Below are 18,936 nucleotides of genomic sequence, written 5' to 3'. Positions count from 1 at the left end.
CTTGACATCCTGCAACAGAAGCTTATTTTGGCTGCTTATATACGAGAGCTCAAGACCTAACATGAGTGTAGGAACGTAGATTGGCTGGTAGATCGAGATCTTTGCCTTTTGACTCATAACAGATCTGTACTGCTTTGCTGCTGCAATAATCCATCTGTTCATCCTTCCTTCACTTGTGAACAAGACCCCATGATGCTTTAAGGGATTTATTAATATTATTCCTTGCTTCCAGTAAGAGATAATTATAGTAATAATCTCATCTTTGCCATTTAGACATTGGCACCTTTTTGAAATTGAACCTTCATTGTTGAAGAACCCTGGTCTAGTCTTGCAAATATGGAGATGGATTTGAAGCTGGTTTTGTGCTTGGGTATGTGTGTATGTACTATAAGTTGACCTTTAGATTGGCCATGAATCTGTAAGGATTGATTTATCATGTTTGTGACGTTTTTGTTATAAAAAAGAGAGGATTGAAAAAGGCAATTGAAGAGAAATGTTTTGAATGGGTTTATTTTTATAATTTATATGCTTGTGTGTGACACTAGCCATATATTCACTTTTGGTCACAGTTGACAACTGAGCTGTTATCAGTTTGCAAGATGCACACACACTGTTTCTTGATTTTTCTTATTTCTTTTAGTCAAATGGAGGGATATTTTTAGAATTGATTATCTGAATGAGAGAGTATAGCTGTATCAGTTTGTAGATATGTCATGAGCTATTATTTGACTTTAATGTAATTGTCAGTGTTTCAAAATTAATAGCTATTTCATAGGCCTGTGATGTGAGTGTTGGTCCTTAAGCTGCGAGCCAGACTTGTTTTAAATAAGCTGTGACGTGGGGATTGAATTGAGCTCTGAGTATGAAGTGATATTATTTTCCAAGATGTGTTTAAACCTCTCTAACGAGGAGGCTGAGGCTTTGTTTGAATCCATGTGCGGAAGTTTATTGAAAGGGTGAGACCGAGACATCAACGTATTAACAGGCAAATAGTCGGCAACAGGAAAGCAGTCCAAATCAAGCGAAAGGCAAAGGGGCAAATCCAGAAGACGTAGTAATAATGCAGGCAGAGTAACAATCAGTCCAAAACAGATCAGAAGGGCAAAGACAGAGAACGTACGTGGTCAAGGCAGGCAGGATCATACACAGCAATGCAGTCAAGAAAGTCACTAGGAACAACGTTTGGTACGACAGGTAAACTGGCAATACTTCGCAAAGAAGCATGGCCTGAACACTCACTGAAATACAGTACAAACAGGAAGTAGCCGCAGAGGGAGCGGAGCTGAGTCAGTAGTCGGGCGAGGGCTCCCTCTGCTGGCGTGGCATCACAGAACCCCCCCCCCTCTTTAGGAGTGGCTCATGGAGCTAGACGTGGGCGCCCCACTGGTCGGGCGTGGGCGCCCAGCTGGTCGGTCAGGTCTGGCTTGATAAAACTCCTCGATGAGGGAAGGGTCGAGAATGTCCTTGGCAGCAACCCATGATCTCTCCTTAGGTCCATATCCTTCCCAGTCCACCAGATATTGGAGCTGACCCCCTCTTCTCCTTGAGTCCAGCAACATATTAACCCTGTATGCCGGATTCCCATCAATGTCCAATGGTGACCAGCACATTAATTCTCCTGTGAGAGTGAGGGTTCTTGTTTGTTGAGTAATTCCATTCCCTATGAGCGCATCATCAATAGACTTGATTTTAATGGGTGGTGTAAAGGTTTGAGTGGGGATGTTATGTTTTTCAACGATGTCTCTGCTAATGATATTAAGTGCAGCTCCTGAATCAATCATTGCTGTTAAATCAAGAAAAACAGCATCAATCTGCAGAGTGACTGGTAGTGTGAATGATTTATTGCTTAGTACTGAGAAGTGTTCCATATTTACCTTGACTTGACTGCTGCTTTAATGTGGGCATCCGAAGCTTCGATGTCCAGTTCCAACACAATAAAAACACAGTTTGAGACGGCGTTGGTGCCGTTCTTTCTCCTCTTCAGGTACTCGTGATGCATTTACTTGCATATGCACATCCTGACTATTTAATTCAATGGTATGAAAAGATCGGGTTAGCTCTTAAATCTTGGTATTTTGTCTATGTCGAGGTGCTTGTCCCATGAGATTATCAATTCTAATTGTTAATTTAACAAATTCAGAAAAAGATTGGTCATCATCTTTGCAGGCCAGCTCCGTCTGAAGCTCTTCATTCAGACTATGGTGAAACATTGCCTTTAAAGCCACACCACTCCATCCGCTCTGAGCTGCTATTGTTCTAAATTCAATAGCGTAATCCGCAGTTGATCTGTTACCTTGATTGAGGTTCATCAATTGGGTGGATACTCCCCTTCCTCCATCTGGGTATTAAAACACTCCACGGATCTGGTTAGTGAAATACTCCAATGAAGTTTTTATTTGAGCATCCGAATCCCATTCTGCTGCGGCCCAGTCAATCGTTCTTCCAGTCAATAACGTCATCACAAATGCACATTTCTTTTCCTCCTCAAATTTCTCACCCTGGTGCTCCATATAAATCTTAACTTGGCGTAGGAAGCCTTTGCATTGCTCAGCAGTGCCATCAAATTTATCAGGAATAGCAAAGCTTACCGTTCTTGGCGTGGTAGGAGGCAGGGACCGGATATAATGTGTCAGGTGTTCGTTGACCGACTGTAGTTGCATCAGTTGTTCTTGATAACCCTTTAAAACTTCACTTTGATATGCAACTGTAGCTTGCAGATTGGAAACTTCCGCTGGATTCATGGTAGGTGAAGTATTCTGTAACGAGGAGGCTGAGGCTTTGTTTGAATCCATGTGCGGAAGTTTATTAAAAGGGTGAGACAGAGACATCAAAGTATTAACAGGCAAATAGTCGGCAACAGGAAAGCAGTCCAAACCAAGCGACAAGCAAAGGGGCAAATCCAGAAGACATAGTAATAATGCAGGCAGAGGAACAGTGCAGGGTCAATGCAGGCAGGGTCGTACACAGGAATGCAGTCAAGAAAGTCACTAGGAACAGCGCTTGGTACGACAGGTAAACTGGCAATACTTCGCAAAGAAGCATGGCCTGAACACTCACTGAAATACAGTACAAACAGGAAGTAGCCGCAGAGGGAGCGGAGCTGAGTCAGTAGTCGGGCGAGGACTCTCTCTGCTGGTGTGGCGTTACAACCTTATTTTCTTTGATGTGCGCTGTTGTGGATACAGTCCCTTTAGTTGGATGAATATATATATATGTATACAGTTGAAGTCAGTTTTAAATTTTTTAAAAGCCATTTTCAGGTCAAAATTATTAGCCCCTTTAAACTATATTTGCTTTCCATAGTCTACAGAACAAACCATCGTTATACAATAACTTGCCTAATTATCTAACCTGCCTAGTTAACCTAATTAACCTAGTTAAGCCTTTAAATGTCACTTTAAACTGTATACAAGAGTCTTGAAATATATCTAGTAAATTATTATTTACTGTCATCATGGCAAAGATAATGGGTGACCGGTGGTGCAGTAGGTAGTGCTGTTGCCTCACAGCAAGAAGGTCGCTGGTTCGAGCCTCGGCTGAGTCAGCTGGCATTTTTGTGTGGAGTTTGCAAGTTCTCCCCACGATTGCATGGGTTTCCTCCAGGTGCTCTGGTTTCCCCCACAATCCAAAGACATGCGGTACAGATGAATTGGGTAGGCTAAATTGTCCGTAGTGTATGAGTGTGAATGGGTGTGGATGGATGTTTCCCAGAGATGGGTCGCAGCTGGAAGGGCATCCGCTGCGTAAAACATGTGCTGGATAAGTTTGCGGTTCATTCCACTGTGGGGACCCCAGGTTAATAAAGGGACTAAGCCGAAAAGAGAATGAATGAATGAATAAATGGCAAAGATAAAAGAAATCAGTTATTAGAAATTAGTTATTAAAACTATTATGTTCAGAAATGTGTTGGAAAAAAATATTCTCTCCGTTAAACAGAAATTGGGGAAAAATAAACAGGGGCTCTAATAATTTAGGGGGGCTAATAATTCTGACTTCAACTGTATATGTTAGGGGTGTCATGAGATTAAATCGCAACGAGATTTCTCGTCGAGGTGAAAAGTTGTCTCGTGTGTTGAGATGTTAGCATGATGGGGCGTGAGGGTGAAATTAGCAGTGAAGATTGAAAGCATTATTGAATTTGAACCGCAAATCAAGTGCTTTGCACCCACCTGGTAAGGCTGGCCTCTGTGTTGCACATGTCACTCGGTTGGGCGGGCGAGTGTGACGCAACCACTTTTTTTCTCACCGGAGTTCAAAAGCTGCTGTGTTATTCATGTCCAAGCAGAGGCTGCTGCCACACAAATTAACCATGGACATCAACACGCGATGGCATGTCACTTTAGATGTGCTGAAAGTTGCATTATTGAAGTGCAGTACAGATATGTAAACACCACAATCAAACTATTCCCATTGTGTTCCCAACAGGACAGTCCACACAGCTGTTTGACACTATATTCTCTGCACCTACACACATTTCTTAGGGCACACACACATATTGAACTGCTGGAGACTCAACAAACCTGCCTTCATCATTGCCAGACACGTTTATGCTGTACGGGAAAAGCGAAAGTACGGGAATTTTTTTTTCTTTTTCTTTTCTTTCCAAATTCTACACAAGGAAGAAAACAAGCTTTTATATTGTCATTTAGCACAAGTATTTAAGCATGTTCATGAGAGAAAAAAAGAACGCAACATCCACCACGTAACCAATATAAAATAATAATGTTGCATACATCACGTGCATAAATCACGCAATGAACATTACATTAAGATGCCTTTAGTTTAAAAATGGCTAGATTAAAAGAAGATAATCAAATGAGAATGTTTCTGTCATAAACTATAGCAAAACAACTTGTCAAAAAGAAAATAAAAATGAAATCATGCAAACAGAATAAATACAGGAATGGAGAAAAGAGCGCTTTTTTATCATTAGCCATCAGTCAGTGCCCACTCTTTTTTCCTGGTCATTGCACCTTTTGCCGTGTGAAGTCACCATTAAAAGATGATAAATACAAGCAGGTTATCAAAAAAAAATGGAAACTGTCCCAAAATCCAAATTGACCATCAAGGTCTGCAATGTAAATACTCAGAAATTATATTGGGAAAAAGCCAGTCAGTAGAGTTTGCTATTTTCCATTTATATATTAACAAATATTTTGCAGTGTTTGCATGTTAATTGCATAGAATTTAATATAAACTAATATAAAACTATTGCATACATAAAATTATGGGAATAAATTATGAGAAGTAAATTAATTACAAATTGATTAAAAAAACACCTAAACTGTTTTGTATTTTGTGATTTTTAAAACTTTTTTTAAATAATCTATTTTCCATTCATATATTAGCAAAATATTTGAATTCTAAGATTATTCCATTCACATGCTTCATCATTTGTAAAAATCTCGTCTCGTCTCATTCACGTGAACTCAATCTTGTGTCTCGTCTCGTCTCATGGAGTAGGCGTCTCATCACACCCCTATATACTGTATATATATATATATATATATATATATATATATATATATATATATATATATATATACACATATATATATAGTTGAAGCACCCTTTTGATTTTTTTTTCTTTTTTAAATATTTCACAAATATTTAAATATTAGTTTAACAGAGCAAGGAAAATTTCAGTACGACTGATAGTACTGATAGATATTTTCACAGTATGACTGATAGTATTTCTTCTTCTGGTGAAAGTATTATTTATTTTATTTCGCCTAGAATAAGAACAGTTTTAAAGTTTTTTAAAAACATTTAAGTCAAAATTATTTGCCCTTTTAAGCTATTTTTTTTTTTTTTTGATTGTCTCCAGAACAAACCATCATTATACAATGACTTCTTATTACCCTAACCTGCCTAGTTAACCTTATTAATCTAGTTAAGCCTTTAAATGTCACTTTAAGCTGTATAGAAGTGTCTTGAAAAATATATAGTAAAATATTATTTATTGTCATTATGGCAAAGATAAAATAAATCAGTTATTAGAAATGAGTTATTAAAACTATTATGTTTAGAAATATGTTCAAACAACTTCTCTCCGTTAAACAGAAATTGGGGGAAAAAAATAAACGGGGGCTAATAATTCAGGGAGGCTAATAATTCTGACTTGAACTATAAATATATATATATATATATATATATATATATATATATATATATATATATATATATATATATATATATATATATATATATAAGCAATGCAATTTATTTACCTTTCACTTTCTCAAACCTGTTTTACTTCTTTACTTCTGTTGTTCACAAAAGAAGATATTTTTAAGAAAGTTAGAACGTTGTAACCATTGAAGTCCATCGTAACTGTTTTTCATTCTATGGATGTCAATTGTTTCAGGTTTTGACTCATAAAGGTTTGCAACCTCTTTAGGTTGAGTAACTTAATTTCGAATTTAATTATAGATTTTAGAATTTATTATAAATTAATTATATATCATTTAATTATTTATTTTTTATTTGTAGAAGCAGTAGTAGCAGCTGCAACCTTACTGTCTATTATTTTACCCAATATCTCAAATCTCCAAATTAAATGAAAAATGAAAAAAAAAAGTCCTGGCACTGGCTTTTTTTTTTTTTTTTTAATTTATTTATGTTGTGATGGTGATTTCATTTGACACGATATTTAATCAAAACAGCCAAACAGCACATAACAATCTACACATGAGTTGTTTCTGAAAGCCTGCGTTCATTCAACATCTGTTCCTTCTATGTGATTCGGTGGCTCTACATGGGTCAGTTACAGACCAGAGAGAATGTAAAGTGGTCTCTTTCTCTGTATTGTTGTCATGGTGATATTGAGCTGGTGCTCTCCTGGGGTCAGCTGAAAAAATAAATTGAAAAGGTAACCGCTTGGTCAGGTAGGTGCAGTGACATGTATTTCACAATATAGTCTCTCACATTTTATCACAGGTAACATTTCAGTTTTGATCTCCAACAGATGTTTGCCACATTGCATTTATTCACACAGAGACTAAGGGTTTCCTGCACAACATGGATTAAAAGTGTATACATTTTGCATGTGCAATCCTGACCATTTTTGTGTACATCAATACACATAAGCATTACGCTGTCAAACCAGACATGTTATATTGCATTGTTATTGTTATACATTGATATACATTTTTACTTTGAAGAAAATCTTCTATATTGAAGAGTAACCACTATGTGCTCATTTAGGTTAAATTTATGATTTTGAATTTGTGAATTTATTGGTTGCTTTAGGTGCATTTAATTTGTAAAACAAATTAAGTAAAAATAAAACTACTAGAAAGAGATGCTTGTGTACATTGTAGTTTGTGGCAGCAGTAATTCTGCAAATGATTTCAAATTGAAATTATGAAAAAGAGGGTTATAACTGAGCATATACTGTGTACACTCACCAGCGACTTTATTAGATACACCTTACTAGTACCTGGTTGGACTCCATTTTGCCTTCAGAACTGCCCAAATGCTTTGTGGCATAGATTCAGCAAGGTACTGGCAATATTTCTCTGAGATTTTGATCCATACTGACATGATAGCATCACGCAGTTGCTGCGAATTTGTTGGCTGCACAATCATGATGTGAATCTCCCGTTCCACCACATTCCAAAGGTGCTCTATTGGATTGAGATCAGGTGACTGTGGAGTCCATTTGTGTACAGTGAACTTATTGTCATGTTCAAGAAACCAGTCTGAGATGATTTGCGCTTTATCCTGCTGGAAGTAGGCTTCAAAAGGTTGGTACACTGTGGTCTTAAAGGGATGGACATGGTCAGCAACAACACTCAGGTAGGCTGTGGCGTTGACACGATGCTCAATTGGTACTAATGGGCACAAAGTGTGCCAAGAAAATATCCCCCTCACCATTACACCACCACCAGTAGCCTGAACTGTTGATACAAGGCAGGATAGATACATGCTTTCATGTTGTTGACGCCAAAATCTGACCCTACCATCCAAGTGTTGCAGCAGAAATTGAGACATGTTTGAGACATCAGTTTTTCCAGACTGATCTCATGAGAAAACTTGAGTATTTTACGTTTTGTCAGTTTAGTGGCTTATTCGTACAAATTTGTACGAGTTCAGTCATACGAAATTGTACGATTTTAAAAAGGAGGCACCCAACCCCACCCCTAAACCCAACCATCATTGGGGGATAAGCAAATCGTACTAAATTGTACGAATTAGATCGTACAAATTCATACGAATTAGCCACTAAATCAAAAAGTTATGAATTGTCGTGAGATTGTGTTGGTTTTTCCAGTCTTCTATTGTCCAGTTTTGGTGAGCCTGTGAAAAAACGTAGCCTCAGTTTCCTGTTCTTAGCTGACAGGAGTGGCACACGGTGTGGTCTTCTGCTGTTGTAGCCCATCTGCCTCAAGGTTGGACGTGTTGTGCTTTCAAAGATGCTCTTCTCCATACTTCGTTTGTACGGAGTGTTTATTTGAGTTACTGTTGCCTTTCTATCAGCTGGAACAAGTCTGGCCATTCTCTTCTGGCATCAACAAGGCGTTTTTTGTGCCCACAGACCTGCCGCTCCCTGGATATTTTATCCTTTTCTGACCATTCTCTGTAAACCCTAGAGATAGTTGTGTTTGAAAATACCAATAGATTCGCAGTTTCTGAAATACTCAGACCAACCTGTCTGGCACCAACAACCATGCCACGTTCAAAGTCACTTAAATCACTTTTCGTCCCCATTCGAATGCTTGGTTTGAACTCCAGCAAATAGACTTGACCATGTCATGCCTAATTTAGATTGAATTGCTGCAATGTGATTAGCTGCTTAGAAATTTGCATTGATGAACAGCTGGACAGATGTACCTAATATAGTGGCCGATGAGTGTAAATGTAAAATATTTGGTGTAAAATTACAATAATGTTTTATTTTCCTTTGCTTTATGTCTTTTTCTTTTTTTCTCATTTTTTAAGAGGTGAGCGCTCATGAAGGGAGTAATGATAATGGCAGCATTTGTGATGGCAGTGACTCCACACTCTACAGGCAAAGTGAAGGTAACATGAAAAATCAATATACTTTTGCACTCTGAGACCCATAAAGAGACTTTAAATCTGTCAGGTTTCAAAGCCACATCAATATTAAGCCTTTGTTAGCTTGATTTAGATCTGGAAGTCTTTCAATTCTTTATAGATTTAAATCTAAAATCTATTCATAAAATAAAATGATTCCTGGGTTACAGTATTGAGCATTTCCTTAAAAACCACTATATATTATTATTAAATAATTACATATAAACAAAAAGTGAGTATATACAAACATATGCTACTATATGGAATGATAAATGGAAAATGACTCTTGATCATTTTTATGTGCTTGAAACATCACATTTACTTTAAAGTTCTAAAGTTTGGCCAAATACTTTTTTTGAAGGAACATCCTGTCCAAGACTACATTTACTTGATCAGAATACAGTAAAAATTGTACTATTCTGTTTGAAATATTATTTTTAAATGTATTTTATTTTTTTGATGACAAAGCAATTTTTTTGCAATTTGTCAGCCGACTCGATTGTTATCACTCAATCGAATAGGTGTTATCAGTGGTTATCTGCTGTTAGGCTCTGAAGGCTGTTATCATCCATCCACATGGTTAATCAGCTATAGATCACATAATATTCGACTGCGGCCAAAAATTAATGAGAATTATTTATATTATTTATTAAATTTCCCATTAATTGTATTTTATTAACATCCCCAAACCTAAACCCAACCATCACAGTAATGTAAAAACGGATCTGGATCTGGAGTCTTCACTTATAATATTCTTTAACCATGTGGATGGATGATAACAGCCTTCTGAGCCTACCAGTAGGCGCAGAAGGCCCCTACTGGCCCATATCTATCAGCTTTTAACCACTTGAGTGATAACATTCAAAGCAGGTGAATTTGTCCAGTCTTCAGTGTCTCAATATCCTTTAAAATCACTATATTTAATGAAAAGGAATAATTTTATTTTGATATTATTGATAATCATATAATCATTATATTTGGTATCGAAGTAACTTTGTACCTTATTGTTACCAATGTTTAAAACAGTTATACTGTAATATTAAATTTATTATATAGTTATATATTTGTGGGAACATTTCCATGATACTTTGAATAACAAAATTCTAAATAACTATTTATTTGAAGTAGAATACTTTCAAAAAAAAATAATTTCTTTATTATTTACAGGTTTAATGCATTTCATCATCCCTGCCTGAATAATACATGTAAAATTCATTCATTCATTTTCTTTTCGGCTTAGTCCCTTTATTAATCCGGGGTCGCCACAACGGAATGAACCGCCAAATTATCCAGCACATTTTACGCAGCGGATGCCCTTCCAGCTGCAACCCATCTCTGGGAAACATCCATACACACTCACTCACACTCATACACTAGGGACAATTTAGCCTTCCCAATTCACCTGTACGGCATGTCTTTGGACTGTGGGGGAAACCGGAGCACCCGAAAGAAACCCACACAAATGCAGGAAGAACATGCAAACTCCACACAGAAACACCAACTGACCCAGCCGAGGGTCAGCGACCTTCTTCCTGTGAGGTGACAGCACTACCTACTGCACCACATGTAAAATAAAAATATATATATTTTTAAATGAATTACAGTATAGAATTTCAGTCTGTACCTATAAACTGCTTAAAGCATCTAGATTCTGAATAGAAACGGTTAATGTGCCTTTCACTGTGCATGGAATTCACATTAAGCCCAACAGGCATCTTTATTTAAACGTGTCCTATTTGATTAACTTAACGAAAGTTCTTTCTTTACAGAAGACACACTTTCACACACGCACACACACATTTGTGCAGCTATATTAATGGGGATTTACCCAAGACATAATGATTTTTATACTGTACAAACTGTACTGTATTTTATCACCTTACTGTACCTCTATACCCAACCCTCACAGGAAACATTTAGCTGTTTTACATTTTCAAACTTCATTCTATCAGTGTGATTTCTGAGCCATTTGTCTAATGGGACAATATAAATGTCCCCACAAGGTCCAAAGTTACTGGGATTGCTATACTTGTTGACACAAAATGTGATGAATACAAGATACACAAACAAACACACACACAGTGGAATCTGGAAATACTGTATGTCCCCTGTTGTATTATTTTACCTGCTGGCATGAGAATCAAAGGTGCTTAACTATTGTATTGTATTGCATTGGTCAATTACTGTAATCACTACAGCACTCCAACAGTCCATGAATAACTGTGAAGTTTAGACTCATCATACACACAAACACACACATTGAAGAAACAAACAGTGACAAACAAATAATGAGTAACTTTTAATATATGTGAATCCATTTAAAATACAGGTCACAGCATGGCAGACACACTCACCGTTGCTCTACGTGTGGCAGAGGAGGCGATAGAGGAAGCCATTGCTAAAGCGGAGAACTACAAAGACAGTCTGGTAACACATTATTCTTTATTTATTATTCATCCAACCACCAATTCATCTTTCATCCACCCATACAGCCAAGTATTTTTTCACTGATCAGACATCCATCCATCTATTTTTCCGCACAATATAAGGCTCCATACATTATCACTATATTTTGTAGTTCAAATGTTTTCATCCCTCTCTCAGTTCATCTATCTAATTGCCAAAGCATTTGTAGGGCTGCTGCATATAATAAATATAGAAAAATCATAAAAATAGACAAAAAAAAAAACATTATTTTGTATTAATCAATAAAAATATCCATTTAAATTCTAAAACTCTTCTGATTGGTGTGTCTCTCTTGTTAATGTGTCTTGCCTAGTTAATGGAGTTTCGTTTACTCCATTCCTAAAGTCCAGCCAGTAATTTTGAAAAATGCACACATCAAATGAAACTATTTTTGAAACTATGACTTTTATTCACTTTATCCTTTTGCAATTATGTGATGATTTCAGCATTGTTTCATTACCAGTAATTCAATTGTTCAAAACACAATGAAATATGCCCACTTTCAGAAACATAAATCTGCACATGCCTGCAGGCTTTACCTTACAGTTCATTCACTCCTAGTTTAAAGTTTCCAGTCTATGTTATTTTTAGATCTTAATAATTAAACTGTTGTATTTCCTGGGGTCTGGGTCTATTCTGGAATCTCATGATTTTAGTTTATTAAGAATTATTGTCAGGGCTTGTTGACAGTAATAATCCAACAGGTTTAAGTTCTACCGTATACCTGTTCAGTGGGGGAAAACAAACAGATACTTGAGACATTGTGTGTCATAATTAAATCCAGAAATCAATGTTTATTATGGTACAGACTAATCAACAGCATATTCAGAACCAAATATAATAGTTTTAGCATTTTAGTGCTCGTTTGTTTAATCATTTCATTTTGTATCTCTCTTTCTCTTCCTCTTGATCTCTTTTCTCTGTCTCTCTCTCTCTCTCTGACAGGAGAAACAGAACGAGGCTCGTTATTTGCATGAGCACAAGGAAGAGCTCATAGAGGAACTTGCCACAACAATTGTTCAAAAAGTAGGAGCCATTCCATAATGCAATACAGCTATGTCCCAATTCTGCTTCATAAAAGCAGATTCCAAATGTAATTCATCTTCATACAACATATACACTATATTTCCAATAGTTTTGTGCCATCTGCCATATGGTTTAATATTGAGTTGGCCTTTTGAGCTTTAACAGCTTTAACTCTTCTGGGAAGGCTTTCCACAAGGTTTAGAATAGATTTTTATGGGAATTTTTGACCATTCTTCTAAAAGCGCATCTGTGAGGTCAGGAACTGACTAAAAGGCTAGATTCTGCTGTAATTCGTTTTATCAGGTTGAGGTCAGGCCAGTGAACCTCCTCCACACCATGCTCATCTATCTTTATGGTTTTGTGGACTGTTTTGTAGTTTTGTGGACTGTGTGTAGTTTTGTCAATTTTGAAAATGAAATGTTCCAAAATAACTTGATATGTTGAATCATAAGGAGTTCATTCCACTGGAACCATAAGGAGCCAGGACCTATCACTGAAAATCAACCCAAAGCAATATTCCCACCGCTCTGTAGATAATAGCCCCTTTCACACATACAGACCTTTCCAGAAAACTACCGGCAATTTTCAGGAAAGGTCTGTATGTGTGAACAGGCCCTTTTGGAAATACCGGTAAATTCGTTCCGGCTATTTTCCGGAAAGAGAAGTTGTAACATTACCAGTAATTTGCCGGAATGCTGCACTGTGTGAGCGCAGAAGGAAAATTGCCGGAAAGCGCACGTGCACGTCTAGAACGTGCTGACGTGAGACGTCTGATTTAGCCAATCAGTACACTCAGACGCATTCACGTCCGCGCGGTTTATGGTTATAAAAGCCTTTGAATATTTTCCCAGACACATTTAACTGCTAGAAGTTAGTCAGATAACGTTTATATGTTCATCTTAATGCCAACAGTGTAAATAATTATCGATAAGATGCGTATGATAAGCCGTTGTTTGTTTACCTTCAAGCTCTGCTTCCTTCAGTTGCTTGACGAGTCGCGTGTGCCCGTAAAGCAGCCGGTGAGCGCCAGCACACACACATATCATCTATCTCGACATGCGAAAGTGTTGCTCTATATGTTTTCATCAAAGTTGTTTACTATACTGATCCATCCACAGACTTTGTAATGTAGTCAAATGTTTACAAATACAGACCCAGCCGTTTAGAGGTCATTTCTGGTTGATGTCAGAATTTACCGGTATTTTGGAATAGATGTGTGAATGGTCTTTTCCGGAAAAATTCCGTAACGTCCTCGCCTGTGTGAATAGCGCTTTTTTTAATTTACCGGTAAAGTCGTGCCATAAATTTTCCAGTTTTTTACCAGTATCACTGTGTGAAAGGGGCTAATGACTCTGCAGAAAGATTCCAACTTCTGTGTACTTTCACACCTAAATGAAATTAGTTTCACAACTAATTAAAACTACACTCAAAATTGTTTTAGGTCGTTCAAACTACTTATTAAAATGAGCTGAACAACACAATTCTTGAGATTTCATGGGGACAACTTAATTTTTTTATGTTCAATTCACATAAATTTGTTAAAAGTGTTGAGTTAACTTAATTAATTTGTGTTGGGACAACATGAATGAATTGTGTGGAACCCTGCATTTTTTTATAGTGTAAAATCTTTACTTAATGAGAATAAAATAAATTGTATTTAGTTCTTTTTATGAAATTTTAAATCAGAAAACTCATTTACTACACTTAAACTTACTTATGGGCATAAATTCTTGTATTAAATTAGAATTACTGAACTGCATTTATTATATATGTGATGTAATTATTTGTAAATACTTCATGACTTCTGAGCTTTGACCTCACATTCCTTAAATTCAGGTTTATTCAGTCACAATCGTATCTCTATCACAAATAATTCAAATAAAAAATAGCTCTAAAACATTGAACAATTCATCTGTAAACTTTTTGCATACAGTGCATGGCAATATGGTTTTAGATACTTATCACAAGCAACACTATGTAGTACAGATATAAATTGTATGTGATATAGATGTGCACTGTAAAACCCAAAAAGTTAAGGTTACTCAAACCGTTTGAGGAAACTGATTGCAACAAACCATTTAAGTTCAAAAACTAATCCTAATGAGTACTGTGAACGTAATACATTTGAGTAAATGAAGCAATTTGAGCACAGTAAAACCTAATAAATGAAGATAACTCTAACCAACTGTGTACTGTAAAACCCAATAAGTTAAGGCAACGTAAACTGTATGAGTAAACCGATTGCAACAAACCAATTGATTTAAAAAAACAAATCTATATGCATTCTGTGAACTTGCTCCATTTAAGTTGAAGTAATGAGGTATTTAATTAACTCATTACACTGAGTTCGAAACTCTTTTAAGTGAGTAGAATTAACTTTCAGGCAATTTTGAGTCAACTACACTCATTTCATTTGATTAAGTTAAATGTTGGGTTTTACAGTGTGGTATTACCTGTTTTTTTCCCCTTCTTTTGTGTGTCTTTCGCTGTAGATTATTCAGAGGGGAAAGCGGCCTGAGATACAGGCAGAGTATGAGTTTGTATGGCCTCAGAATCAGAAAAGTGAGCTACCATCTCCTACCTCAACACAAAACACACTTGCGACGCAGAATTCACACTCCACCTCACCGCCAGGCGCAGTAGCCCAGGCTGACATCACCAGCTCCTATTCACTGTGGGTAAGAAGCATGCAAGTGTCTGTAAAATGGTGTTTCCATTTGTTTTACAGTGCTTATTCAGCAATACTGACTTCATCTTTAACACATGCGCAATCCTTTCTACGGCACCATACAAAAACAATGCTGGAATCAATAAAAAAAGCAAATCAGAAAGACAGTAGATCAGAAGAATCCTTGAAATGCACCATAAAAGCTTATTCATTAATCACACTGTTTTTTTAGTGTTTTCAGTATTGGTCTTGTACAAAGATTTCTATCACGCGATGAAGAATCATCCAGTCATATTGTAAGTCTTAAGCGCCCCCTATTGGTGAGATTAATTTACTGCAACCTGTTTGCTTTTATAGCTACAAACACTTTAAACTGTTGTTGTTGTTTTAACCAAAGGCAATTGTGCATACAACTAAAATTTCTAGAATTTCTGTGAACTAATTAACTGTTCACACATATATTTGACTGAAGAGTTTGTAAAAGTTTAGTTGTCTAACATAAATGTTTTTAATGCCACTTTTGGTTAATTTAATGTGTCCCTGATATGCTGAATAAAAGTAATGATTTCTTTAAAGATTCTGTAAACCACTTTGAGCCTCAAGAAAATAATATGTAATAAATGCCATGATTTAAAACAAAAACATAACATATATATTTTATTTTAAGATATTTGTTCGCATTTATATTTTCAGCCCTTTGAAATGATAGTTGTTGTGCATGTAATTTGCCTGACGTGTGTTTAGAGGTCAAGATCAACATTCTCGAGTGACGATTCTCCAGAAAAGGGCCCTGAGGTGGGCATGGCCCCAGGAGTTTCAAAGAGCGCTGAGGTAGAGACAGACATACAGAATTACTCATCACTCAGGAGGGAATCCAGAGCATTATCACTTCCTGGATGGAAGAGTGTTGACCGCCTTGAAAATTCCAGTAAGAGCATATAAACAAACAAACACAACTGTTAATACATTACTCACACTTCAGTAACATTTTTCTTCACACTTTACTCACATTCACAGCTGAAATGTTGATTTATTTCAAGATGTATAGGTATTATTTATTTAAAAGTAAATTCTGTAATCTTTTACTCAACCTCTTGTCATTTTAGCTTCTTTTCTTTGGGATGAAAGATGAATGATGTGCCCCAAACAATAAAAAATAACAGGTTTACCAATATATGGACAAATAATTAAAAAAAGGGTACATGAGGGCAGACTCAATTTGAGGCACTTGTGTGTGAGGCGACTGTGTGTAAACTAATTCTACAAAAAGGTCATTCTACAGAAATATCAAGGGGGGTTTTCTGTCCTTAGCCTTAACAGAAATATTACATTTGATCATTACACTCTTTAGGTTTACAATTTCTTACTAAAAAAACACTTTATTTTGAGTTTAAAAACAGATTTTTCTACAATTCAAAATATTGTTTTTATAACTATCAAATATATGATGTATATGAAATTAAAACAAATGGTAACACTTTCAAATAATGCTCCATTAGTCAATGTATATGCGGACATTAACTAAGTATGAATAATATTGTAAAGCATTTATTAATCATGGTTCAACATTAACTAATGCATTATTAAAATCCAAAGCTGTGCTTGTTAACATTAGTTAATAAGTTATCATGAACTAACATGAACTAACATTATTTAACTGAAATATCATTAACTAACATTAAAAAATTAATAATAAAAAGATGAATAAATAAGAAATAAATTGTTTGTTCATGTTAGTAAATGCATTAAATAGCATTAATGGACCATTGTTTTCAAGTGTTACCAAACACTAAACACTAAAATATATAATGAAAGTAATAGTCCCTTGGAGTTGTGTCACTGGTGTTACCGTTTAATAGGAATCTATTATTTCTAAATAAAAATCACTCTACATAACTTGACTTCCTTCTTTCTAATTCCTAAAGGTCTATGAAGAAGTCCATTGTATCTCCACTGTCATTTTTCAGAAATTTGTCAGTTATCTCTGTAATTTGGCTTGTAGTTGGTGTCACTTCTTTGACCTATATATATATATATATATATGTGTGTGTGTGTGTGGTTTGATACCTTTGCAGAATATTTTGATTGTTATTGCAAATGTATGACTGTGTCACTAAACTAAGATCATTAAATAACACTTACTGTACCTACACCTGATTAAACAAATAAAACCTAATCTCCTTTGTTGAATTAAAAAAATTTTTTCCTGCACTGTAAACCCACTGTTGTCATTACTATATTAAGTTAATATAGCTTGACATTACTTAAAATACCTAGTTATGGCATCAAAACTTAAACAGGTGTGTTTAACTTGCTCAGGCAGCAAAAAAATTTAAATTCATATTTTACGTCCTCTGAATTTAACATTTTCATTTCTTTACGATTCACGATGTCTCTGTTTAAAATGATTGATTGCACTTGAAATTTTGCCTTGACAACCACGCTGATTGGTCGATATATGTTATATGACACAAGGTGGTCATTTTGCATGTGATGCAAAATTTTGCTGAAGCACAGCAGGACAGAGGCTCTACCTGTACCCATCTGATGAAAGAGAAAACATAATTAGTAAGTAGAGATGTAAATGCTTATATAAACTGTAAAAAAAATCCGTAACTTTTTATTGTTTAATTCTGGCAGCTGGGGTGCAGAAATAAAAAAGTTAAATAACGGCTGTTAAATTATAGAAATTTACAGTAAATAACGGACTTTAAATTACAGATATTTCCTTACATTTTATTTCTGGTAAATTTCTGTAATTCAACCTCAGTTATTTTACAGTAAATTACTGTAATTTAATGGCCGCTATTTACGTTTTTTTCCCCCGGCACCCCAGCTGCCAGAAATAAACTGTAAAATTACAGATTTTTTTCACGGCGTACATTTTTCTTAATTGATATACACACATGGGCGACATGGTGGTGCAGTGGGTAGCGCTGTCGCCTCATATCAAGAATGTCACTGGTTCGAGTCCCAGCTGGGTCAGTTGGCATTTCTGTGTGGCACTATAGATAAATTGGGTGAGCGAAATTGTCCATAGTGTATGTGGGCATGTCCTGGTTCTCCTGGTTGGGGGTTGAGAATTGGGCTAACGACCCACCTCATAAAAAGAGTAAGTAAGTAAAGAATATAAAAAGCTGAAAAAATTTGGAAGTTTAGTCTATTATCCATTTTAAGTTATCTGTAATTAAAGTTAATTCAATAAAGAGACCACATTGGTCAATTCAATAATTAAGTTGTCGATTTCCCATTACTCAAAACGAACTGAGGGAATCACTTTCCTCAAATCATTTGAGTAGTCTCAACTTATTAGGGTTTACAGTGTGTAACTCTGACTACATGTACCTGAAAATGCAGAAATAAAAACCTTTATTATTTGCAAAAAAGTAGATAACACGAGTGAAAAAAGTCTTTAAATAAACATTTAAATATCTACAAAAATATATTTTTAAAAATCATGTTTTCATAAATAAAACAGGAATTTGGTCTAAACTGAAGCTAGAAAAAGACATTTAGGGTGGCACTTTGGCTGTAATTCAGAGCAAGAAAGGTCGTTGGTTCAAGTCCCAGCTGGATCAGAAGGCCTTTCTCTAGTTTGCATGTTCTCCCAGTGTTGTGTTGGTTTCCTCCAGGAGCTCTGGTTCCCCATGTTACAATTACAATTACAATTACTCATTCTGAAAATGTAGCGCTATATACGTTTCTGGAGATCTCATATTATGTAGCTTAAGTACGTA

At 35.9% G+C, this 18,936-nt stretch overlaps 1 protein-coding gene across 1 annotated transcript in view; it reads left to right on the top strand.

Annotated features, from left to right (window-relative positions):
- Window positions 1-8,950: 8,950 nt before the first annotated feature.
- The window catches only part of myripb (myosin VIIA and Rab interacting protein b), a 44,304-nt gene continuing 34,318 nt past the window's right edge, over window positions 8,951-18,936 (top strand). Inside the window, exons 1-5 of the mRNA XM_056450117.1 lie at window positions 8,951-9,024; window positions 11,369-11,466; window positions 12,451-12,531; window positions 15,024-15,421; window positions 15,946-16,127. Coding sequence (XP_056306092.1) covers window positions 11,377-11,466; window positions 12,451-12,531; window positions 15,024-15,421; window positions 15,946-16,127 — 751 coding nt within the window. The 5' untranslated portion in view covers window positions 8,951-9,024; window positions 11,369-11,376. The remainder of the gene's footprint in view (window positions 9,025-11,368; window positions 11,467-12,450; window positions 12,532-15,023; window positions 15,422-15,945; window positions 16,128-18,936) is intronic.

This window comes from Danio aesculapii, chromosome 24 (genome assembly GCF_903798145.1).
Source record: "Danio aesculapii chromosome 24, fDanAes4.1, whole genome shotgun sequence".
Taxonomy (NCBI): Eukaryota; Metazoa; Chordata; class Actinopteri; order Cypriniformes; family Danionidae; genus Danio; species Danio aesculapii.
This window is presented reverse-complemented; position numbering and strand designations above follow the sequence as displayed.